The sequence below is a fragment of the Prionailurus viverrinus genome, chromosome B2 (genome assembly GCF_022837055.1).
Source record: "Prionailurus viverrinus isolate Anna chromosome B2, UM_Priviv_1.0, whole genome shotgun sequence".
In the NCBI taxonomy this organism is placed as follows: domain Eukaryota; kingdom Metazoa; phylum Chordata; class Mammalia; order Carnivora; family Felidae; genus Prionailurus; species Prionailurus viverrinus.
The window spans coordinates 89,692,267-89,715,444 of NC_062565.1; the positions used below are offsets into that span (position 1 = coordinate 89,692,267).

Sequence of the window (23,178 nt, forward strand, 5' to 3'; positions counted from 1 at the left end):
TATCCTTCATTCCTGGCTTTAGATGAGAAATTTTAATAACTAATCTTTCCCATCAAATTCCACCAGCTTTCCATAGGCCAAGGGCTCCTACTAGTCACCAACCCAGGCCCCCTGACAGCCCCCCTTGCCCACTTGCCAGATACTTTTCACATATACATAATTTATATTCTCATATATATTTAGCCCCTCCAAATCACTAGCACAGAACAAAGCACAAGGTGAGCAATAGATACCCATAGATTGATTATATGATTAATTTTTATATATGGATGTTAATTTCATTCTAAGTTACTGAAAGAAAAGGACACTTGGAAATATTCCTGTATACCAAGGGGATAGATCGCTTCAGAGTTCCTCAGGATCTGAGAGCAAGATCAACCAGTTCACTGGACTAACAGAGAATATTTCATTCTCTTATTTTGCAGTGATTCTCTTATTTTGCAGGAGCCCATGAGAAGGAACAGGAAAGGTGCAGCTGCTTGGAGCACAGCCATTGTGATAAAAGCCTCCTACATCCAGCCTGAGGAGAGACACCAAAGTCCTGCCCATTTAGGTGAGGACATCGGTGGCTTATGACTAGCAAGCCCACATAAAAATTATTTGATTCTCTTTCACAGGTATATGCCATGTTTTACAGGACGTAAAATTGGGAGCATACCCTCACTTTCTACTGAGGCCCCAGGACAGTAGGCTCCAACGAATCCCACTCTGCAGTGGAGTCTCAAACCACGTAAGCAGGTCTAGCAGAGGTGGGGGAAGGGTGGGAGTAGTTTCCAATCACCCTTGGGGTTTGGTAGAGAGCTCAACATTTTAGTGGAGAGGTCTACATTTTAGCATGAAGAGAGACAGAGATAATGGCACCATCTTCAAGGCACTCTGCTCAAGACACTTTTGGCAAAGCGGTAGAGTTCCAACCAAGGGGAGATGAATTTGCCTGTCATGGGAACTGCCAGATGAAAGATTCCCAGTACCAGGGAGGTCTCCAAAATTTCTGTGAAAGTGCCCACCACAGAGGCATCTTTACACATCTACAAATATCTGCAACCATTTTGGTGGCAGTCAAGTTAGACATGTTTTCCTCTGCGTTCCTCTGCTCTAACCCTAGAATGGTCAGAAGTTATGGCTAGCTTATGGGGTGGGAAAGGGGTCAGGAGGTACAGGTCGACAGAAGACACAAAATAAAAGTACCATGCTCTCTTCTGGTGGAGATTCGAGCAAAGCAAGGGAGCAGCTTCAGTGTTGAATGCAATTCAGAGTTTTGATTATTACACAACTACACACATCCATAACAGAACTGCACCTGTTTTGAGAGACTAAAGAGACCCCCAACTTTTCACCATGCAAGAGTAAGCAGATAAACAATGACACTTGCCTAAAATTTCACCCAGTGTTAGGGGGGCAACTAGTCCTACTGTGGCTAACTTTGCAAAGCCAGTTAAAAAAAAAAAACAATAAGCTGCTTTATAACTGTACCTGACATGTCTGCTTTTAAAGTACTAGCTGCATATGTATAAGACCATCTATAGGAAAGAGAGCTAACAACAATAGCTATTCAATTACAATGAATTCAAATTCCTCATATCAGGGAAGGCTTGAAGCAGGAGAGGAAAAAAGTAAAGAAGAAGGCTTATCTCCTACCTACCAGGGATTTTTTTCCCTCTATTTTTGTGTGCAGAGATCAGGTTAAGTCCATACGTGCTAATACTTGAGCAAAGAAAGCACCACTAACATCACTCTGCTTCCTATAGGATTCAAAAGCTGGTAGCTAAAAGGAATAAACTTCCACGACCCCATAAGAAAGCCAGTTTTATTGGATGTAGTCTCATTAATAAGTTAAATACATTATAATACAGAAAAACAACATAAGACAAAGAGGAGGTGAATGTACCTCACACTCGAGAGGTGCATACAAAAGATTTTGTTGGGCAGCATAAGACTGCAAGGGTGGAGAAAAACGCAGTATACCAACCATGGGCAGGATTTGGGATTCAGATCCATGGTCTGTGTGTCAAGGAAATGGGAGCTATTTGAATTACGGGGCTATAATTCCATCGAGAGATCCTGAGGACTGCATAAACCACTTGAGCTTACAAAAATTACTACCCCATATTTCAGTCACTTGTGGTTTGTTCTATGAGTAATTTACTGGCTGCCTCTGCACAGTATGTCATTGCAAACTTCAAACTTTGGATATTTCTTAGCAATTTGATTTGTCTTTTACCCGAGGATGTGTCCATTCCTGTAACCAGTCTTTATTGAGCATTTACTATGTGTATCATGCTGTGGAAGAGGTGGAACGTGCGGTTCCCTTTGGGCCTCCACCTACTGCACACGAATCTTAAAGTTATCCAACACCCGAAATTGGACACTCTACAACCACTGGAGAGCCCTGCCTGGGGAATAAATACCCAGCAACAGCAAGTAAAGCAAATGTTTGCTAAGGATGGAACCGCAAGCGTTTGTGGGCGGTGCTCCATCCTAAGAGTGTCCCAAAGCTGATATGCACTCATAGGAAAAGCTTCGGGACAGTGACTTGCAAAAGCTGCTTTTAAGGAGAAGGGGTTGATCTAGCTGATGCTAAGACATAGGGCACATCCACCCAGTCAGCCCACACCACCTGCCTCTGAGCAGCTGGTGTAATGCCCTGTCCTTCCCTGCCACAGATGTGTTCCACGTCCACTTTAACTCTTTAAAGACACCTCTCTGCCTCCTTTATCCCTTCAGCACTAATGTCATCTACCTGTCTGAGATGCTAATGGTGGAGAGAGGGTCCTTGACAGTGGGGGTTGTCTCAGAAAGATGAGGATCCAGCCGTACTGGTGCTCCTTACGCCTATTACAACTCAGATCACACGGTCTGTGGACCACCATTTTTAAACCTCCAGATTCCTGAAAGCCTTGTTAGCCAAAGAAAGACACTGTTTCCTCCTTTCTGTGCTGGGAAGAGGGCCCCTCGGGAAGTGTCATGACTTGGAAAAGTGTGTTACCTTCAGGACTGCGAGAGCAGGGGAACAGTGGAGAGAGGCACAGTGGGCTCCATCTCTTGCATTCCTGGGCCGGAAGGACTCTCCCCACCACAGGGTCCAAGCCATCTTATTTGTCCCTCTCTTGGGGTATTTATCAGCATTTATCTTTTGCCAGAGTTTTTATGTGTTCATGTCTCACCTACCGCTGAGGGTAGCGTCAGTGTCTGATTTATCATTCTATCCCCCACCACGTCAGGAGATGAAAGAGAACACCTTTCTCCTTGGCTGTCTCTCCTTGGGGAAAGTCTGGCAAAAGGAAGCACTCAGCAGAGAAAACAAAAAAATCAACTACAGTCAACCATTTATTATCAGTGTAAAGAGACACAAGATGCCAGTAAAAAATTTTTTTGACACAGCATCATTCCTTCAGTGGTGGAATGACAGGTAAAACAAAGTGGCAATTTCATATCTTGGTAGATCTGGAGTTTGGTGTGTGAAGATGGGAAGGGCAGCGGTGGGAAATACGGCGGGTGAGGGAGGCGGGTTCCAGGTCACGGAGAGCCATTTGTGCCCGTACTTCGTCCTGAACGCTACAGAAGCAACACGGACAGTTTCCCTTTTTGAGTAGCTTGACGGCATTGGCTTCGGCGGCACACGTACTAAAATTGGAAGGATACAGAGAAGACAAGCACGGCCCCTGCACAAGGATGATGCCCAAATTCTCGACTCGCCTGGCAGCAAGGTGGAGAATGGGTACGGGGGAAGCAGACCAGAAGGAAGGAACCTAGTGCGAGGCCGCAGCCCCAGAAGTTCAGGCCGAGCTGAGGAAGGAGATGCATTTAAACTGTTTTCAGGAAGCAGAAGCCACAGGACTGGGTGAACTACAGGGGTCTTGCTTAGACATTCGGTGGCTTGGAAACACTGAGAAATGGTAGACTGGGAGAAAGAGAGTTGACAGCTCACATCTGGACACGTGGAGACACCCACAGGCAGCATCCCACGGGCATATGTGTACGTGGGTCTGGAGAATGAGGAGCAAGGTCTGGGGTGAGAGGTGGAGACGTGTGCAGCATCTGCTTATAGGCAGTGGAGAACAATGTGCGCGGTGAGCTCCTCTGGACAGCAGGCAGTAGGCACCCTAAGAATCCTGCCTTTTTCAGTCATTCGCCCAGGAATCCCCTCTGTGAGGAGTCAAGGTGAATGAGGTGTGTGGGGCCAATGGCCGTGACCACCAGAAGCAAAGCGAATTGACCAGGGAAACCAGACAGCTCCCCACAGAGAACCAAAGTCTGTCTGAACATGGATCAGGGACCTGATGACAGGGTCTGTGTGTGTTCTGTAAGAAGGCAAACCCTGCAGGGCTGGCTGGGAATGATTCAGGAGAAGTGAGTTAAGTCAAGCCATTTCTGGTTCAACACAAGCACCCTGCATCTTCACAGCCTTGTACTCGAGAGGTTGTGTGGTCTGGGGGTGCAAATGCTAGAATGGTGTAGAGCTAGTGGGGCACAGCGGTGTCACAGCCAGGCTCTTAAACACAGACCGTGCACTTGAACCCCAGCTCCGCTGTTCACTTGGCAGAGATCCGGGGTTAAGTTACTTAAACCCCTCTTTGCTTCAGTTCCTCGTCTATAAACTACAGATGGTGATGATGGTGACGCCGAGGAGGAAGGTGGTGGTGATAATGATGGTAGTGGTGGTGGCGGTCATTATGATGGCGGCAGTGGTGACAGTGACAGTACCTATCTCACCGGGCTGCTGTGAAGGTTAAATGAGTTGCTGCACATAGGTTGCCAAGAACACAGTGCTTGGCACATAGTAAGTGATCTGTAAATGTCAGCTATTGCTGGCTGATTTGGTCACTAAATTCCTCTTTCCAACACTATGAGAATCAACAAAGCAGGAGGTGGAATCGGTGTTTATTGGTATTAAGTGGTATTCAGCCATCGGGAACAATGAAAGGAGGCTTGAGCGAGGAGGGGCTTGAAGATTAAACTCAAGACCCCTCATCTTATATACGAGGACACCAGGGGACATGGTCAAGGAGTTACTGAGAGACTAACCCTAGAGACAGTGGAACATTCAAATGCAGGGTGCTAAAGACTTTTGTTTCAAGTTACTTATTTTGAGAGAGAAACAGAGCACACAGCAGGAGAGGGGCAGAGGGAGAGGGAGAGAGAGAATCCCAAGCAGGCTTCATGCTGTCAGCTCAAAGCCCAAGGCGGGGCTCAAATTCACAAACCGCGAGATCATGACCTAAGCCCAAATCGAGAGTCCAACACTTAACTGACTGAACCGCCCGGGCGCCCCAGGTGCTAAAGATTTTTACTCTCTCTCTCCAGCCCATTTGCTTCCACTTTTACCCCCTTCACAAGTTCCAGCCCTGCACCCCCTACTGGTTCCTCACATTCAGCGAGGCTAAAATCAAACACAGCTTTTCCCCAGACCCGTGTCCCTTTTCCGCATTTCCTACACCTGGCAGCCCCCAGCTCCCAGCAAGACCTCATTACCTTGGCCCTCTCCTTCCCTGCATCCAAGACTCGGCATGTCCTTGTGCTCTGTGGCTGGCATCTCCCCCTCCCCACTCACCCTGCGCCCCCTGCCCCACTTCTGACTTCTCTGGGAACCACTGAGATTGCCCAGCTGCTCTGTTGCGGCCTCCTCTCTGAGGTGTCCTGTGTCCAGGTTGTCATCAGATAAACCTGAATTAAATATCCTCTCTTCATGTGAGTCCCCTGCTCAGAAAACCTCCTCACCCTTATAGGGATGACTTCCACACAGTGTGGCCCAGGCTGCCTGCCCACTTACCTCCCATCTTACACTTGTACCACTGGTGAATCTGGACTATTTGACATCCCTGAGCAGCCCTAAGATTTCCACTATTTGCCTTTAAATGCACCAGCTAGTTGGAGGGAGATCTGTGAGGGTGGAGAAGGAAGCAGCAGCACACAATAAACGTGTGGATACAGTAGGGCTGGGGAAGGGGTCCGGGGCTGCTCCCTGCCACCCACAGCCCTTCCCTCAACTCTCCTCCTCCCTTTCGAGGCTCCCTGTGATGCTGTTTCAATCAGGGTTTACCTGGATACATGTTGAGCATGAGTCACTTAGGGTGTCCGCCCATCCTGGGTAAGGTGAACCTTCCAACTCTAACAGGCCCTCAACTGGAGAGGACCCCTAAGCCTTCACAATGAGTGCACCACCATGAAAACAGACCAGGTACCTCTTGGACACACAAGGCAGCCACACTGTGAGGGAAGACGCTGGTTCTCTTCCCTTCGTTTTCCAGAGTTTGCTTTCATCCACAGCATAAGCGACTTTAACCTTGGTAGGTTTCAAAAGAAAAGTCTGTTGCTAATGGGAACGAGCCCAGCTGGGAAGTGTTTAATGGGTGCTGACAGTGGCATCCTGTGCAAACAAAATAGGCGGCCCCTGAGAGAGCCAGGACACCAACTGCTCTGCCTCTCCTCTAAAAGGAAAGGACAAAAATATGAAAAATCAAGTCATGGAATATTCAGGACAACTGGCAACGAGATACTTCTCTTAACACTTCTGAGCACAGCATGTTGGAAAGGCAAACACCCCCCTTCCTTCTGATGCCTCTGAAAGCAAGGAGAGCAAGCTTCCCTAGTGGGACAGACACCAGGCTTGAGTCCAAAGCCCCCATACAAGTTCTAGAAGGGTCCGGAGCTCATTTAAGTTGAAGTGGATACACATTGTCTCAAAGCATTTTCAATTATGGGCCTATGTAATAAGGGTCTATGTTAATAAGCAGTGCTAAATGGTTGGGATTTATTAGTCAAGAGAGAATGGGGGTCTGAAAGCCAAACTGTTACCTCTAGAATGTGGGATTAGGGGGTTCTCTCATCTTCCACTTAATAGATAGTCCCATGGTTTGGGAAGTTTGGGATTTTAGATGTTACCTTATTGCAATCTGCCCTAAATGCTAAGAAGCTAATATTTGGATAATAGTTGCTCAAATTTCTAGATAGGATTTCAAACACCCTAAATGTCTCCATCAATCCTGACATGCCTTTAGATCCAGCTGTCTTTCATGGTTCATCGCCAGGCACATATGGACAGAACACTAGGAAGTAAGATTTGTATTTCTAAAACCTCACTGCAAATCAATGACTTGAGCATGTCTTAGCCACTGTACCCTAATTTACCCCCCAAGCCTCTTTCCTCATCTACAAAACGGACATCACAATTACTTCACTGGAGAGGTACAAAAACTAATTTAGACACTATTAACAGAAGGGGAAGAAGTTGCTCTATCATCAGGCCTCATACCCACAGCAAAGGTCTTAGCGTGTGTCCTGCTCCCCTCCCCCTTTTCTCCTATTAGTGGGTATCACTCCCCAAAAGCTCTGAGGGGCACACTGGGCAAGAACTAAAAGGCAGGAGAGGGTAGGAGAGCATATTCAAAGACCTGTTTTCTACTTAAAAAACATTCCGTTGAATTTCTATCTGAAAATTATATGCCTAAAAAATTAATTACCTCTGCTTTAATTATACAAGAACCTTACAAGAAAAATATCTTCCCGATCATCTAAGAGACTACCACTTAACAGTATGTTCGATGCAAAGATTTCAGATTTTCCTCATGAGTGTAAAGTTAAAACATTCAAATCTGCAAAGAGAGAAGCAAATTGGAATAAAGACATTCACAGCAAGCTATTTCATAACCATTAGTTATCATTTACACATCAAATACATACAGCATGAAGACCAAATGTACAGAATTTCCACATTTATATACAGTAATCAACATAGTGCACAATTCAAATCTATCTTACAATCAAGTATACAAGTTTAAATATGGCTTTATAAACTACTAACAATAACTGTGCTAAAGTAACTCATAGGTCCAGAAATAAACACTGGAATGCCACCTCGACATTGAGGCCCTTGTTCAGCAAGATGCTATTCATTGTGTTTGCAAAACAGGTGGTGCAGGTAAATGCTTCCGGGCAGTGTCCATCCATCAGCCCCCAAGCAGCTGAAATGTGGGTTCAAATTATACCAACATTGGTCCTTCCCATCTCGGATCTCTGAAAATAAATCTGTGCACCTTCCACACATTTGGTGACATTGGATTATAAACAAACAGAAGAGAGATTTATAATCAGTGAGATGTTGGTTACCAGGAATTATCAAAACATGCTTTTCCGATTGGTATTGAAATTCTGAAGCAATGCATCCCGTATTTGCATTATTTGCTTTTTCCCCTCCTATCTTTTCTTATTTTGCTTAAGTCCATGTACTGTGAAATCTTTCAGAAATTTTCAAAACATTCTAGATCATGTGGTCCCAAAAACAGAATTAAAATAGCTCTTGTAAAGGGGACATCTATTTATTCACCATTCTCTTCCCCAACCCCAAATGCCCATTTTAAGTAAAAATACATACATACCTACATACATACATACATACATACATACATACATACATACATTCGTTGACCTAAAATCATGCGCCCATGCCTATTTTACATCCACTTTGCCACAAATGTTACATACACATTCTTTAATCAGTTGCAGCTTTCTAGGTGCTGCCTGTAAGTACTCCTTGCCCCATTCCCTAAACTCTACTGAATCCAGAACAACAGCCTTTGAAAATTTCTATGTTTGCCATGGTTTTTAATGTACACATCAGTACTGCAGTATGAGCACTCTGTGTGTGTGTGTGTGTGTGTGTGTGTGTGTTTATAAATAAATATGCTAAAGGGCATGCTCAGAAAGTTTTACTGATGAGGTGAATGAGCACAAAGGTTTGGAGACCACTACCTAAATACGAATGATTTGGGGTGTCTCCACTTAAAGGGCATCTATAAAACAAATATACATTACTTTGTACATTTTATATTCATGAGATGGAAACCATATGCCACGAACCCTTTTGAGAGAATAGAAGGAAGTTTCAGAATCAAAGGAACTGAGCAGAGGCCATCGCTATCAGCTGCTCTCCCATTTCCCAGGCTTGGCTTCAGATGGCACAATCCCAGCACTTGAGCATATAAATTAAGACAAAGATCAACATTATTTCAGTGCTTCCTGCACCAGTCTTTCATACATCCACAAACAATCCTTCCCTACAAATTGCATTTGTTTTTGATTTGTAAACCTGGATTTTGTATTATGTTACTGACGCCACCCCTTAGACAACTTGCGAGGTGCCTGACACGTCTCCAACACAGCCGTACCACGTGCTGCCTGAAGAGGCCACCTTTGTCACCCTTTCCTTCTCTCCTCCCACTCAGTGAAATCTTAGCATCACCAAATGAAGGATTCAGACCTTCCTCTTCCCAGCCATCATTACCCTTTGAGTCGTGAGACACACTGCCTGATGCACATTCCTGGGGAAAACACATGTTTACAATAAGCATGATCCCATGAGACTGATCACATGAGGTAATCATTTTGACAGGAGTAACACAAACATGTCACCCCTACTGAAGCAGAGATTCCTTGAAAATTTGATACTGTTTTTAATCTTATTGCTGCAAAAGAATTCAGATACAATTTGTTTAAGGTAAAAATACAATCATCTGGACATGGTTTGTGTTTGAATAAGCCAAATGCGATCTCTTGTGGAGAGACAGAAGCAAATATAACAGAACACTTTCAATTCTGAACAACTGTTAAAGGGAAAAGTCCACAGATTGTTGTTTGGGGTTTGTTTTGTTTTTTAAGAGGAGGGGGATGGTAAATATCCAAAGCAGTTCTCTTTCCTAGCCCTCCACTGAACAACTGTACTCCCTCTGCTACCTGTTCAGTCACAGCTAATTAACATGGCAATTCAGCAGCTGACTCCTATTGGTTTTAAAGACATAGGTAGGTGTATAAAATACTAAAGAAAGACCAAAGGTTTAAATATTATTGATAAATGAAAGTTACTCTATTCCAGAGCCATAAAGTAAAAAAAAAAAAAAAAAAAAATTGCTTGCTATGGGGAGGGAGGGAGGTGAATGGTCATATGTAGCAATACTACTTTTTATAAAATTAACCAGTATCATAAATATGTATTGCTCTACAATTAGTGGATTGTTTCAAAATATAAAGTTGTAATTAGGGACAACCAGAATTTTTTAAACTTCATGAAGGCCATCACGTTCATTGATGTCATTATTTAATTGTGTACAGAACACCAAAGTACTGTATCAATCTTTTACTCTAACTTGTTTCTTCCACTAAAATGATCAGGAGTGTGGGTGCTGGCTAGACCACATTCATAAGTTACTTTATTACTGCGATGGGACCCTTTATCTATCTACACGTTTTACAATTTGGGGCAATAATCTTCTTGAAATTTGAGCATCACCACTTTGTCATAATCTAGCCAACAACAGAAACTTCAGAGAGCCTTGCTGTGGGGACAGGTTCCCTGCCTTAGCAGGAGCCAGCATGGTTAAGGAGGTCCCATTGTCAGCCCCAAAAGAGCTGAGTCACTTTCCTTTAAGCAGTTTTTTAGTTTCCTCTGTAACCATCTCTAAGGAGCAAGGCCAGTAAGTTATCCATTCCAGTTATCTTATCCTAAACATTAAGGAACTGTAAATATCTTTTTTTTTTAATGTATATTTTTGAGAAACAGAGAGTGAGCAGGGGAGGGGCATAGAGTGAGGGAGACACAGACTCCAAAGCAGGCTCCAGGCTCTGAGCAGTCAGCACAGAGCCTGACCCAGGGCTTGAACTCAGGAACAGCGAAATCATGACCTGAGCTGACATTGGATGCTTAACCGACTGAGCCACACAGGCACCGCCGGAACTTTAAATGTCTTTAGGATATCCTTTAAATTCAGGGACTAAAAACTCAAGTTTCTGGTAAGGAATTCAAATGAAGAAACTATTCATCATCTGTTGACATTTACTCCTGGTACTAGCAAAAGAACTCTGGGAAAGAGGGACCTCCTGCCCCACCCACCAAGGGGATCCTTTCAAACTTCACCCAGTTTCACCACTGGAAGCAATTGAAAAAGGGTCAAGCACTCCACAATCACACATTAATTGATGGCTGGACCTATTAAAGATGTGTTGCCAGAGTTCAGCATTCAGACTTGGAAGTATTTGTCATCGAATGTATTTTCACTGGTTCTTGTTCAACTTAAACAGCACTGCACATAAAGGAGAACAAAGGATCCTGGATCATAGTCAGGAGCAATAAAAATAACTTCACCCTGTAAAAAAACAAAAAGAAGAAGAAGAAGACGACGACGACAAAGAAGAACCTGAGTAGTTACCTATCAACAAAGGCACCATCCTTTTATTGAAAATACACTCAACAGTTACCCTACGAACGAATTAATGAATGATGAATACAGGAAAACTTGACTGTGCCGATCTTTTTCCTATAAGGAAAAATCCAGCCTCTTCTCTCCTACCTTAATAACCCTAGGCCAAAGCCTACTCATGCAGAAGTGGTGGGTTTGAGGCCTGAAATGAAGCTTACCTGGCCCTGAATTAATTTTGATAAACCAACTTTTTGGATGGTTAACAGATAACCAAGAACAATAACAATAAAACCTTGTCAGTTTCAAAATGCCAAGCCTGTCAAAACAAAGATATTCTCTCAATTAACGTAAGACAGCTCTTCTTCCTTCCTTCCCTGTCACTCAACACACACCCAACACGGATAATAACAGAGATTGCTTTTGCATGCACATCCCATACCAATTTTCTACTCTCTGCATATGTCAAAGGCAAGAAAGAATGAACACTAACAACAGTAGCTTTTAAAGACTCTTTAGAAGGCTTCTTCCACTGGGGTCCATGAGCCCCCTAAAGAATCCATGGATGATTTCAGGTCTCTAAACCCGAAGTTACATGTAAAATTTTGTATATTTGCATATATGTATTTTTCTGGTAATAAGGTATAGGACTTTCATTAGATTATCAAAGGAATCCCTGACACAGCACTACTTTCTAGTGTGTGACCTGCTTTCTAGGCATACCTTTCCCATGCAGCCAGCAGGGAAGCCAACGATGTGTGCTGTTTCTAGAGGAAGGGGAGATTATAATGAGCTGGGAAGTCTTCTTGCAGAACTGATGAAGTTGGGCCTTGGGAGGTGGGCATGAGTTGGGCCAGTGGAGAGGAAGGGCAGGGCTTTCAGGAGGGAGGCTAGCAGAAGCAGAAGCAGAGTGGGGACATGAGGCATGTTTAGGCAATGGCAAGGAGACCAACCAGGATGCACTGGATGGCTCATATGGAGAAGCCCTGGGAGACGTCCCAGGAAACAGATGAAGGAAGAGCTGAGAATACCAGGGCCCAGAGAGTGACCCTCATCCTGAGGCAATATGGCACCCCATCAGGGCCAGAAATTCTTTTAAAAATTAATGGTGTAGGGTGGAATGGATCAGGGAAGTGACCAAGCATTTAGAAGAAGCCATTGCATTAGTCTGGGCAAAAGCGGATGCCCTAAAATCAGGGTGCCATGTCTGTTCTGTTCACCCTCTAGATCTCCTGTGGATCTCAGGGCCAGGAACAGGATAGGTGCTCAGTAAATACGCAAGGAGTGATAATATGGCATGGATTCTTTAAAAGATAAAAAACAAAGAATATGGACTCTTGGTGACTTGGTATCATTCAGAGTCTAGCAGTGCCTTGCACAGAGTAAATTCTTGAATTGGTCTGGACTGGGCTGAACAGACATGGAGAGCAAGAGAGGAAGATTCCAAGCACTCTTTGAGAGAGGCTGGGGATGTGCTGATGGATACATGGACTGATTTCTCAGGGAATGTGGGTTTTAAAAAGAAACAAAGTCAAAGTAACATAACGGCAAGAACCATCTAAGGCAAGGTGAAAGACTTCAGTTCAGGTCTTGCCTACAAATGAATATGCATGTGATATAGAGCCAATAAGAACCTCAGAGGCTCTCTTGTAAGGGGCTTTCTACAACTAATCCATTACCCAGCTATATACATTCTTATGATTTTATGTTTTCTCTTAAATAACCTAGGCAAGACCCATGAAGTTAAAATTCCTAGCTCTTCCCTTCCTTGAACTCTAACTATTTCAAGCAAACGTATCCTAATACCTAATGCCACAGTATACACAGGTCGGGCTCACTGGAGAGCCAGACTACAGCTATGATTCAAGTTCTTGGGTCTGTGGTCAGTCACCAGGGTAGCTAGCTCATGGCCTCAACAATAGCATCACTGTTCACAATTCATTATGCCACAACAACAAAATGGTCAACTCTGACAATATAGCTTACCTCTGCCTAGCTGACATAGGCAGATTAAATCACACTGCTGCTGCTCCTTAATCCTGATGAGTGGGGACGAGGGGCAAAGGGAAGTGGATAGAGGGGCAGAATTTATTTTTACACTGAGAGGTAAAAAATAAAACAAACACACAAACAAAAAAACCGGACAGCTAGTGGGGCTTCTGTCCAACCAAAAAACATCTGTTAACATTAAAGATCACACCTCCTTAAGTCACTTTCCAAGAAAAAAAGAAACACAACTTGAATAAGTAAGCCAGATGACCAAAATGTCCCCTAATTTCTTGTTATATTTTCTTTTAAGTAGCACCTGTTCACCATATTGGAGAACACTTCAAATCTAGGGAACTTAGGAACAAACCAGGTAAAATTAAAGCCCTTCCAATAAAGACTACCTAGGTCATCCACCCGACAGTGATTTTGTCTTGGTCATTTTGTTTCCATAACCCACATTGGGAAGGTAAAACCTGGGTATATTTCAGTGTTCCAAATCAAGTTACACCTTCGGAATGTTGAGTGCCCGGTCATTAGCTGGCAGGCTAGTACCCAAGACTCCAAGTGGTAATGTCCATTTAAGCCTCTGTGAGAGGCACCTGGAAAGAATGACTTATTTTACAACTTCACGATGAACACTGGCTCTCTATGTACTTGCCCTGCAAGCAATGCACAGTAAAACGATATGTGACTCTGCACAGCCATAACTTAAATCATTCTTGACGCGAGGACACAACACCCTTTGTGCTATACAGTGAGAATAAATTGCAGGCAAGATTGCAAACACAACTTTTTCCAGCTATGGATGGGGATAGGTCAACTTGGTCTTTGTGTGGCCGGGTCCACAGCCTAGCTGGTTATGACATTCACATTTGCAAGCCAGAAGTTTCCCTAGTCACACAGAACTACCACCAGCTGACCTTGGAACACACGTGTTAGAGACAGGCGAGGTGAAGAGTCCTCCCAAGTGTCGCTGGAGATACGACACGCTCATCCATTCATATCTTCTCCCCAACATTTTCATTAGGCACCAAACGGTCCTCTCAAAGATGAATGCTTTTAATAAGAAACTAACGACTGAGTTTCCTGTGCAATGAGAATCTCTAACTGAGGGTATCTCAGCATCTGTCCCCAGTTACACAGGTCCTACACTGTGGCTCCAATGGTAAACAGCCTCAGCAATTCTCCCCCTTTACCTCTTTGTGAATCCGCAGCATTTTAGGATTGTTTTGCAAAAGCCATATTCAAAGAGAGTCTTTTTCAAGCAAATACACGAACTTCTCAGCAGAAATTGCTGTCTCTTTTGAAAAATGCCTCTTTGGCCCCACCATGAATAACCATTACCCAGTGAGTCCGTTGAGATCAGAAGCAAAGCAGCTCTGCTTGCGGTTGTAAATCGTAACACCAACTCTCCTAGCCCAAATCCATGGCCGTCACCCCAGCATCTTCACCCCGTATTTCACTGGAAAATGTTCTAAGTCAACAAAAAGGATGTCTTCAGAGATAGAGCGCTTTAGTAAATACAGTAACCCCAAGGGTCCATGTGCTCTACAGGGACAGAGAGGGAGCACAGGGCAGCTACGGGAGATCCTTAAGAAACATTAAGATTTGTCCCCAGCATTGCCTTCCTCTCATGGGGCAATGGCTGAGAACGCCAGAAAAGTTGCATTAGTAAAACTGCATAGAGTCTACACTGCACAAAGTGCTTTGATACCTGTCACGTGATCCTCTTCAGACTTCATCTTTTCGATACGTCTTGCAAGATTTGTTTTCAAAAAGACATTACACGTTGGCAAGCATCTGCTTAGAAACATCAGTCAAATCCTTTCCCCTTCACCTCTACGAAACCCATCATATTCCTGAGCTTTATTCCCTTCAAATAAATCAAACACAGGCAACTTAACACTCGGGAGTCTACAAAGGACAACATTCCAGCGTGCGGTCAGGCAACGGAAGAAAGACGTCTGCAAATACACAGAACTGAAGACTGTGTGTAGCTGTCGATGCTCTGTGAAAGCATTTTCAACGGTCTTTCAGTAAAAGATTTCCATTCAGGCAAGATCACAAAGAAGAATGGTGACAGAATCCTAACTGCGCCTTTGCGTGTGTTTTCGTCTGCTCGGCTTTGGCGAGTGACTGTGGCTGCTGTTGGCTGGATATGGAATTCCTCTGCCCTCAAATGTTCATACGCAGGAAGCACAATAAAGAATAAAATGTTGTGTTTATGTCACACCTCTTCCAAGAGGTGCTACCACATGAATCCTCACAACACCCCTGTGAGGTAGGTAGGTGGAGAGTATCGTTATCCCCACCTTACAGGTGGGGGAAATGAGGCACACAAGAATTAAGGGACTCGCCCGAAATCACACAGCTAGTCACTGGCAGGACTGAGAATAAATCTTATACTGATTAGCACCTAGCACAGTGCTTTGCACATAGTAGGTGTTCACTGAATATCTATGGATTTTTATTTGAATTATCTCAACATACAATATACACACATAAAATACAAGCAGCCACCATAGGATATTTGTCTCTTGGGCATTTCCCCCGATGATTTCTCTCATTACTTGGAACCCCGGTGGGTAAAGGACGTTCGAGAATCCGTCTCACAAATAAGCCCTCGGGTTGAAGACGATCTACATAGACACAATCCGCAGACAATCTGCTCTTGCCCCTGCTCTGCCACACAGTGTTAGTTTTCTAATGAAAACAAAAATGGATTTCAGGAACCATGCTGACTTTTTTTTTTTTTTCCTTTTTGCCTGTTTGTTTTAAACGGAGCCATCCGAATGGTTCTGTGTCTCGTCTGTACAAAAAGAAATAAGGCTGCTATCGTCCAGTTAGCTCGTGAGAACTGTGTCGAGCACGAAGATCTCCTCCCAGCTCAGATGGATTTCCACCTGGGAAATAGGACCAACCCCAGGGAGTGGCCGCTCCGGCAGAAGAGGGTCAGCAAGGCTGAATGTCACTTGCACTGTTCGTGGTCTGTGTAGTCCTCCATGTCCACGTCAGAATCAAAGAGCGAGTGTCCGGTGAAATCCGTGTCTGGGGTTCTGGAAAAACTATTCTCTGCTCCCTCATCTTCAAAGGTCTCTGTCCTTGAGTAAAAGCTGAAATCCAGCAGGGGCGTGTGGGTTTTGCTCCCTTCGCTGCTCTCCTCGGACTCATAGATGGTGTTGTCATCATCATGGTGCCACTCAGGCCAGAATTTCCTCCTTATCCTCTCACAGTACATGGCAAGGTTGATGAGCTCACCTGCGGGGTGGTAAGGAAAGCCAGGGTTAATTCTCAAAGGCAGCAATCTGCCAGCAGCTTGGCCTTCTGCGGGGTTGGGAAGAACGCGGTGGGGTAGACCTTAACAGTGTTTTTCCAAAGACGGACTATCAGATATTTAGATTTTCACGCACAGAAGAAGAAAGGCGAGTGGAAAAAGTTAAGTGTGAGTGGGCTGGGTGAATGAAGTGTGAGTGGGCAGGGAGTCGTAGGGTGATGGTGGGGGTGGGGGTGGCGGTGGTAATTTATCCAGAATGGCAGCTCAACTACCATCATTGGGCGTTGTTAAGCATTTTAGTATTTTGTGTTTGCTTATCAAGAGAACTGGAACTTCCACTGGTTCATATTTAAATTAAGTTATGCCCCATGTAAATCCACCAACTGTCAGCGAGGTCAGCCAGCCAGAAGTAATTCCTCATTCCACAAATATTGGTGGTGCTATTAAGGGCTGGGTTCTATGCCACGTCGTTGAAGAAAGTTATGTTAAGATGCAAATTTTGCCCTAAATGATCCTAAATAAAATGGATAATTCAGAATTGTATACGGATGAGTGTGCCCCCCCCCCCAGGCACATTTAGTAAAACAGATTTTTTTTTTTAAATAAAATTGAACGACTATACTTATAATTAGGTTCCCAACTCAGTTACTGGGCTACTTCTTTTTCCTGTGAATCAAAGGAACACTTCTGTTAAGTTGCTAAAATTGTCCCAGCATTTGTCTGAAACGTGACACAGAACTGACTTTCATTTCCAAATTCCAAATGAAAAATAAAGAGGGTGAGTTTTTGCCTTTGATCCACCAGATGGCACTATTGCTTACGAATACATGATCTGGCACTCCCTTACCGGACTTCATTGCCCTAAGAATATTCCTTGGATTTTTTTTTTTTTAAGTTATATAAATATCTACTTATTATAGAGGTAACCCAGGTTTTATTGAAGAATATTAGAAAATACCAACACACAGAAAACAAAAGAATTACCAATAATCACATTCATCATATTAACATTTCCGTTTATATCCTTGGATATACATTTACATATATTTACATTTGCTATTTAGCATTTTACTATATATTGTCCCTTATGCTACTTTTTTCCACTTAACAACATATAATGAAAAACTGTCAATTTCACACTATCACCTTGATAACTGCACAGCAGTTCATTATTCAGATGTACCATAGTTTCATTTTGTTTTTACCACACCCCCTTCAAGGCCATTTAGGTTGTTTCTACATTAACAGGTCTACTGACTATAGTCTTTAACTACTCTATTTTATTTTCTATCAAAGAAGATAATACATTCTCATTTTGGAAGATTAGAAGTCTGTATATAGAAACGCCATAAAGAAGAAAACAAAAGCCCCCTATAATCTCGTCAATCCAAGGTAATCACAGTAGCGTTTTGATGTAATTTCTTTCAGTATGTTTTCTATTTATTGTCATTATTAATGTTTCCTGTTACTTCGTATGATGTTGTTATATGCATTTTCCCATGAAAATTTTTCAAAACTTGATCGCTGTTCTGCTTACATAAGCACATCTCCTGTAAAATATAACGAAGCAAATCCCCCTACTTCACAGATCCTATCAAGCAGCGAGCCAGTACTGGTTGCAGGTCACCATTTTCAGTTGTCTCAGATCATAACAGTTCAACTCATATCATATATGCGCCCATTCTGATTGCCCCTTCCTCGAAGAGTTTACACACACGCCCCGGAGCCAGAAGCCAAGGAGCCACAGGATTGCTCCTTAAAAAGATGCATGCCAAACCTTCACTTAGATCCTCCCTCAGGAAAGCAGTCATGAAACACCTCAGCAGGTATGGCTCCCAGTCACTGGTAACCAAGAATCGGATAAAGATGTGGAGGCGGCACCAAGGTTTGGTGGGAGGTGGTAATCAGAGATGGATTATGGTCACTTCATAGCAGGGTCTGGGGCCAGCCGTGTTTGCCTCAATCATGTCCATTCCCTATGAGCTGTTTAGGGAGCAGCTAGAAAGTCAGAATCTATTCCCAATAGCCACAGGATCTACACCATATATGATTCTATCCACTTCTTTTGTGGCTGTTTTTTCTACTACCTGTTTCTTCACTTTTCTTCCAGGAGAGCCGCCCTGCCTTTGTACTATGTGACATTAATACCACTTCAGTGTGCAATAATAAAAAGTAATAATAGCAAACATACAAATAGCCCTTACTGTGTACCGGGCACTGTTTGAAGTGCTTTTATGCATCTGTTGAATTAGTCCTCGCAACAATCCTATGAGGCAGGAACTATTATGATCCCCATCTGTCATGAGAACACTGAAGCAACAGAGAGGTTAATTAACTTGCCTAAGGTCACACAGTAAGAAAGTGGCAGAGCCAAGATTTAAATACCAGCAGTCTCCAGACTCCATGCCCTTCACCACCAACCACCTCTCTCTCTCTCTCTCTCTCCCTCTCTCTCTCTCTCTCTCTCTCTCCCCCTCTCCCCCGCCCCCCCCCCCCCACTGGTGATCTCACAGCCTGACTTGAGAATTCATAGATGCACACTCCCTGTCACAGATTATTTTTCTCAAATTCTCTCCGGGGTACTAAGAATTATGAGGGGATAGGTGCTGCCCCTCAAAGATAATGAGTTGTCAAGAAGTGATCATTATATCATGCAGCCCAGAAAGAGTTTGCTTTGATAAGCAAAAACTAGGAGCTCACATACCCATCCTCATTTCCTGCCACTGATAAAAAAGAGTAGAACGAAGAATGAAATTTTATGTTTGACTTTGCCAATTCTGTCTGGCTTTGCCAATTCCTTCTGTGCCTAGATCCTCCATCAGCGGACTCAACATGTCCCAGCCAAAAGAACAGAAAAAAGTTGGCAGTAGAAAATGGCTTTGTGTGTGTGTGCGAGATATTCCTTTGTCAACACAAATGCCTATGCTGAGGATGTAAACTTTGTGAAATAATGGAAAAACTGACTTTTTTAAAGTGTACTCAATAATCAGGTAACAATTTCATCCACCAAACTGGTAAAAATTAAGATTTGATAACATCCAATGTGAAGGGTCAGGCATTGTAAGCACATGTCTGGTGGAATTATAAGATTGCTATAACCTTTTTTGGAAAGTAATCTGATGTCATCTATTGAAATTTTAAATGTACCTGTTGGCCCAAAACTCCACTTTTAGTTCTCTATTCTACTAAAATAAAAGCACTAGTATTATAAACATATATGTATACCAACGTCGACAGCATTATGTCAGTAAAAAAGAAAGAAAAGAAATATGGAAACAGCCTGAATGTCCATCAATAGGGACTGATTGAATAAATCATGGTGTATCAATTCTATATAATATTTTGCAGATGTTAAAAAGACACGATATTCTATTAAGTGAAAAAAGCAGGGCGCACCTGGGTGGCTCAGTCGGTTAAACACCTGACTTTGGCTCAGGTCATGATCTCACAGTTCACGGGTTTGAGCCCTGCATTGGGCTCTATGCTGACAGCTCAGAGCCTGGAGCCTGCTTCAGATTCTGTGTGTCCCTCTTTCTCTACCCCTCCCGTGCTTGCATTCTCTCTCTCTCTCTCCCTTTCTCTCTCAAAAATAAATAAACATTAAAAAACAATTTAAAAAAAAAAAAAAAGCAAGTTACAAAGTAATGTGTATAATGAAATTCTACTGTTTGGTTTAAAAGTACTGGGGTGCCTGGGTGGCGCAGTCGGTTAAGCGTCCGACTTCAGCCAGGTCACGATCTTGCGGTCCGTGAGTTCGAGCCCCGCGTCAGGCTCTGGGCTGATGGCTCAGAGCCTGGAGCCTGTTTCCGATTCTGTGTCTCCCTCTCTCTCTGCCCCTCCCCCGTTCATGCTCTGTCTCTCTCTCTCAAAGATAAACATTTAAAAATATTTAGGGGCGCCTGGGTGGGCAGTCGGTTAAGCGTCCGACTTCAGCCAGGTCACGATCTCGCGGTCTGTGAGTTCCAGCCCCGCGTCAGGCTCTGGGCTGATGGCTCAGAGCCTGGAGCCTGTTTCCGATTCTGTGTCTCCCTCTCTCTCTGCCCCTCCCCCATTCATGCTCTGTCTCTCTCTGTCCCAAAAATAAAATAAACGTTGAAAAAAAAATTTAAAAAAAATATTTAATAAAAAAAATTTTTTTAAGTTCAAAACAAACTTGAATGCTGTGATGAGGACACCACCTTCCCCTCATCTCCTTGAAGCTAAAGGATACAAATTCGTAGATCTCAAAGTACAAATACCCACAAAAGTCATCTGAGCCATCCCCTTCCTGAGACCAAACCTCTTGCTGAACACTTCCAGACGGAGAACAGTAAGTGTGTGTGTGTGTGGGGGGGGGGGGGGGGGGGGGGGATAGACTCAGCTATTTCTCAAGGATATCCAGCATTTCTTCCATCTTTCAATTAATCAAATAAGAAGCAAAAAGTCACCCAACAGTAACAAATGACTGCTGGTAAAAGAGCTAATGAATAAAGTGTTTCTCAGCACAAGAAGGTTGTGGTTCTCACACATCCAGAAAAATAGCATCGTGCTGTGGGCCTGCTACATGCTACAAGGCAGGCAGACAGGTCGCAGAACTCCTTCCCTTCTGGCACTTCTGTCCACTTTTCCAGCCTCTGTAGTGCTCCATGTCTGTTTCAAAGAGTGCCCAGATCCAAGTGCAATTCCCTAATAAGGACACTCTGAACAAAATGTCAAATGGGACTCTACAGGAGGAATTTGCTGAGAGTAAAACTGAGATTCTTTACTGGAAAAATGGCAAAAATTTCAAAATAAATTCTACACAATCTTAATTGGGGAACAAAATTCGAGGTATTTTCAGACGGTACTCACAGGAATATAAACTGCTACAGTCTTTCTAGAAAGCAGTTTAGCCATACAGACCAAGGGCTTATACCTTTTGAGACAGAAGTTCCCCAACTACAAATTTAGCTTAAAGAAATAACCAGAGGGGCGCCTGGGTGGCGCAGTCGGTTAAGCGTCCGACTTCAGCCAGGTCACGATCTCGCGGTCCGGGAGTTCGAGCCCCGCGTCGGGCTCTGGGCTGATGGCTCAGAGCCTGGAGCCTGTTTCCGATTCTGTGTCTCCCTCTCTCTCTGCCCCTCCCCCGTTCATGCTCTGTCTCTCTCTGTCCCAAAAATAAATAAACGTTGAAAAAAAATTTTTTTTAATTAAAAAAATAAAAATAAAAAAATAAAAAATAAAAAGCAATAACCAGAGATAAGCAAGAATATATATTCATACAATAGTCACTTTGGATTATTGGTAAACAAGTATGTGAAATAACCCATGAGACCAGAAAAAGATTAATCACATAAATTACAGTGTAGCCATAGGATACAGGATATTATGCAACTACTAAACATATTGTTTTAAGGTACATTGAATGACAAGAGAAATGAAGACACAGCTAATTAAAATTTATAGGTTTATAACTGTATCAATACCGTGATCCTGATTTTGAAAAATACATACATACATGTATTTGATGAAAGATGAGGATACATACCACAATATTAACAGTTGTCTGTGGGTGACAGGGACACAAGTTATTTTTTTTTTAACTTTTCTATTTATTCTAGATTCTCTCCAGCAAGGAAATAATATTTCATATATCTACATCTATATATATGCAAACACATACTTATGTATATTTTGAGAACTGTTGAATATTCAAAGTCTGTCCTCCTACTCACCTAAATTAAGGCAAGTTTCTCCCTACTTTAGATGGCTCCAGAAGCAGCCTCTGTGGCTCCCTACTGTAATTAATATCTAGGACCAAAAGCTAATATTTATGCATATATACACTCACACATTCACACATGTAGCAAGGCCAAAAGTGCCCTGGCTGTTCCAAAGCTAGGCAGAAAACTGCCTGATCTAAGCCATTCACGTTCCTGGATTTGAGCCAGTTCTAAATCATACAGGTTCTTAGTTGTTTCTGCTTCTCCTTCCTCTTGTTACTTCTTGGGAAAGTCTCCACCACAGAAAGAACAAAGGCAGAGAAAGAAGTTGAGACCAAAATATTAGTCTATTAGCAGCTCCAATCAGAAGATTTAGAAGGGCATGAAATCAATGACCAAAATGAGATTTAAAGACCCTCTGTGGACTTTTTTTTAATGTTTATTCATTTTTGAGAGAGACAGACACCGAGCATGAGCAGAGTAGGGGCAGAGAGAGAGGGAGACACAGAATTTGAAGCAGGCTCTAGGCTCTGAGCTGTCAGCACAGAGCCGGATGCAGGGCTCGAACCCACAAACTATGAGATCATGACCTGAGCTGAAGTTGAATGCTTAACCAGACTCCCAGGTGCCCCTAGAGACCCTCTGTGGACTTTAATGACTCATGCTATACCAGTCCCCAGGGAGAATTGGAAGCTGCTACCTTGTTTAAGAATCAAAGTACATGAAACTGTGTGCCAAAGTCCCTCACAGACGATGGTGTCAGATTCCCCCAAATGTGTGGGTCTTGGGTGGGACTCAAAATCAATCCTCTAATCTTCCAATCCTCCAAAAAGGCTGGCCATTTCTTTAAAAATAACATTAAATGTTTCAAGTCCTTCCAGGAAGTAAAAGAGAAAAGGGCCAAGTCATAAATAATTCAACATAAAGATGCTTCATTCCTACAAGAAGGGATTCTATAGAATTTGAGAGTTCTACTGATAGTGAATACCTAAATGCTCTGACTAAATACCAGATGACCTCAGTCGTGTGCGCGCGCGCGCGTGTGTGT

General features: G+C 43.2%; 1 protein-coding gene and 1 pseudogene across 8 annotated transcripts in view; one reads left to right on the plus strand and one right to left on the minus strand.

The window, feature by feature from the left end:
• Window positions 1–3,603: 3,603 nt before the first annotated feature.
• On the plus strand, window positions 3,604–3,691 carry LOC125166900 (uncharacterized; annotated as a pseudogene).
• A 3,946-nt stretch (window positions 3,692–7,637) lies between these two features.
• Window positions 7,638–23,178, minus strand: part of FAXC (failed axon connections homolog, metaxin like GST domain containing) — a 101,190-nt gene continuing 85,649 nt past the window's right edge. For 5 of the 8 annotated variants that reach the window (XM_047858358.1, XM_047858359.1, XM_047858355.1 and 2 more), the window contains one exon: window positions 7,638–16,433. In XM_047858358.1, coding sequence (XP_047714314.1) covers window positions 16,144–16,433 — 290 coding nt within the window. In that variant the 3' untranslated portion in view covers window positions 7,638–16,143. The remainder of the gene's footprint in view (window positions 16,434–23,178) is intronic. The other 3 variants (XR_007152106.1, XR_007152105.1, XR_007152104.1) reach the window with 3 other exon arrangements.